The sequence below is a fragment of the Lygodium microphyllum genome, chromosome 14 (genome assembly GCF_053477565.2).
Source record: "Lygodium microphyllum isolate KBCC chromosome 14, Lygodium_microphyllum_v1.1.10, whole genome shotgun sequence".
Classification (NCBI taxonomy): domain Eukaryota; kingdom Viridiplantae; phylum Streptophyta; class Polypodiopsida; order Schizaeales; family Lygodiaceae; genus Lygodium; species Lygodium microphyllum.
In genome coordinates this window covers 90,333,390-90,335,761 of record NC_141148.1, presented here as the reverse complement: position 1 = coordinate 90,335,761, position 2,372 = coordinate 90,333,390, and the positions used below count along the sequence as shown (strand labels likewise).

The following is a 2,372-nucleotide window of genomic DNA, read 5'->3' as shown; positions in this document are numbered from 1 at the left end:
TCTCAATATTTGGTGGAGATATTGCTTGATTATTTGACCATATATGTCAAATGTCAAATGCTAAGCATGGCTTTGTGTAAACCAACCAAATGTTCAATGCTATCAAATATGCAAAAATTTTCTCCCTAAGTAGTTCATTCAAGACCATCCTTACATGATGGAATGTCATAACATCAATTGGACGAGATTTGGCATACCTCACAGCTGCTCCCTTTAATGTATAGCATCTCCCTCACATGTACAAAGCTCATTCAGTATGGAAGTGCAATTAATACCAATGGATTCAAGAAAAAGAATTGTGGTTTTATGTTTGCACCTATGGAATGCAAATTGATTTGCAATCCATGCCTATAGTACACTCGTCAAATATGGACATGAGTAAGTTGTTTAGCTGATTTCTCGAATTACAACTTTGAATGGCAATGTACATTTCTGACAATAGAATTGCATTTCCCTAAAGAAGGTTAAGCTCAGTGTAACTTGAACACATGGATCCACAATCAACAAACTCCAAAGATATTGCCTCCTGGTCTTTATCAGATCTTTGTTTCGAAATCGTTTCTAAAACTGGTATATATCCTTCATACTTCATGCACAAACTCAAGGTTTCTAGCATTGTTTCTAGGGGCACACTTAGGTTATGGCCAACGATAAACTCATGCAGCTCTTTTTTCACCTCTATGGCTGCAGTAGCAGCCATTTTTTTGGCACCTGCATTTTTCCTCATTTTCTCTATCCTCTTTGCATCTTTCCACCTGCCAGCACTTGCATAAGTGCCTGCCATCAGAAGATAGGCAGGGGCATCCTCTCGATTCAACATGACAAGCTCTTGAAAGCAGCTCAACCCCAGTTCTATCTCACCGTGAATTTTGCAGCCAGTTAGCAGTGCCCTCAGGCTTTCTTCAGATGGTACACACTGTGTACCTTCGATAAACCTCTTAGCCTCATACACCTGCCCGGATCGTGCAAAAAGATCTACCATACAAGAATAATGGTCACCCATAGGTTCAATTCCATGTTGTTTCATCAATTGGAAATACTCTTGGCCCTTAAGAACCAGGCTTGCATGGCTGCACGCAGCAAGGAGGCATGTAAATGTGACAGAGTTTGGCCTTACACCATGCTCCTGCATCTCCTCAAAGCACTGCACAGCCATTTTACCCTCCTGGTTCTCACCATAGCCTTTAATCAATTGATTCCATGCTGCAACATCACGAAAAGGCAGCTTGTCAAAGACTTGCCGTCCTTCCACAAGCAAGCCGCATTTCCCATACATGCCCAGCAGAGTAGTAGCTACAAGAAGATGTATGTCCAACCCCCTCATCATTATCTGTGCATGCAACTTCCTGCCTGTCTCTACAGCTCCGACACTGATACACCCTTTCAGGCTACAAGCCCAAGTGACATAGTCTGGGACAAACCCCTCCACCTGCATCTTTTCGAAACAGCTCAGAGCTTCCTCTCCAAGCCCATATTCTGAATAACCTGCAATCAGTGCAGTCCACGAGACTCTATCACGGTTGGGGATTTTGGCAAACACGGAGCGGGCCTCTGCTAGGGAGCCACGTTTGCCGTACAAATCAACCAAAGTGTTACCAATGAAGAGGTCACTGTCCAGCCCATTTCTGACAATGTCAGCATGCACAGCCTGGTCGATTGCGGCATCCTGAAGCTTACCGCAGGCTCGGAGGACGGCAACAAATGTGTAGTTGTTGGGAGGGATGCAGTTGCACTGCATCTTGTGGTAGAGACGGAGGGCATGGGGAGCGTTGCCACGATCAGCATAGGCGGAGATAAGGGAGGTCCAGGAATAGACGTTGCAGTGGGGGAGGCGGTCGAAGACCTGCTGGGCGTCGGGCAGCGCACCACAGTCGGCGAGGAGCGGGACCAGGTAGTTGCCCAGGAGGGCATCGGACTGCAGGCCGTGCTCGCCCATATACGCGAGCAGGCGCTGCGCACGTGGGGCATCCTTGGTCTGCCTGCATTTCTGCAACAGGGCGATGAGATTCTCCACAGAAGCAGCAGAATAAAAAGAAGTCACCTTGCATTGCATCTGCCCTCCTCACGCCTCCATGGATCCTGCATAGACGCGCTCATCCCTGAACATGTGACCCAGTCTTCCTCTAAAGCACTCGGGTTTTTCCTTAATAATTGCTCACTACCTGACCAGAATTCCTAACCGCGAGAGCATTATTGCAACGCTTACAAGTGACCAAAAGGAAACTACCTCGCTAAGGAAGTTTTCATTTGCTCACAATTAGGTTGACAAGTGTAGCTCAATAAAGGAGTATGAAGTCCTATATGTAGTTATTGCATGTTTGTTATGTAGCAGTTTTATTGATGGTGTTTAGACATGCGTCACGTTTCGAAGT

General features: G+C 46.1%; 1 protein-coding gene across 1 annotated transcript; it reads right to left on the bottom strand.

Annotated features, from left to right (window-relative positions):
* Positions 1-454: 454 nt before the first annotated feature.
* On the bottom strand, positions 455-1,936 carry LOC148025842 (pentatricopeptide repeat-containing protein At3g24000, mitochondrial-like). The gene has a single exon (XM_087692022.1). The coding sequence runs from the start codon at positions 1,934-1,936 to the stop codon at positions 455-457; it is 1,482 nt and encodes a 493-aa protein (XP_087548148.1).
* Between the last annotated feature and the right edge of the window lie 436 nt (positions 1,937-2,372).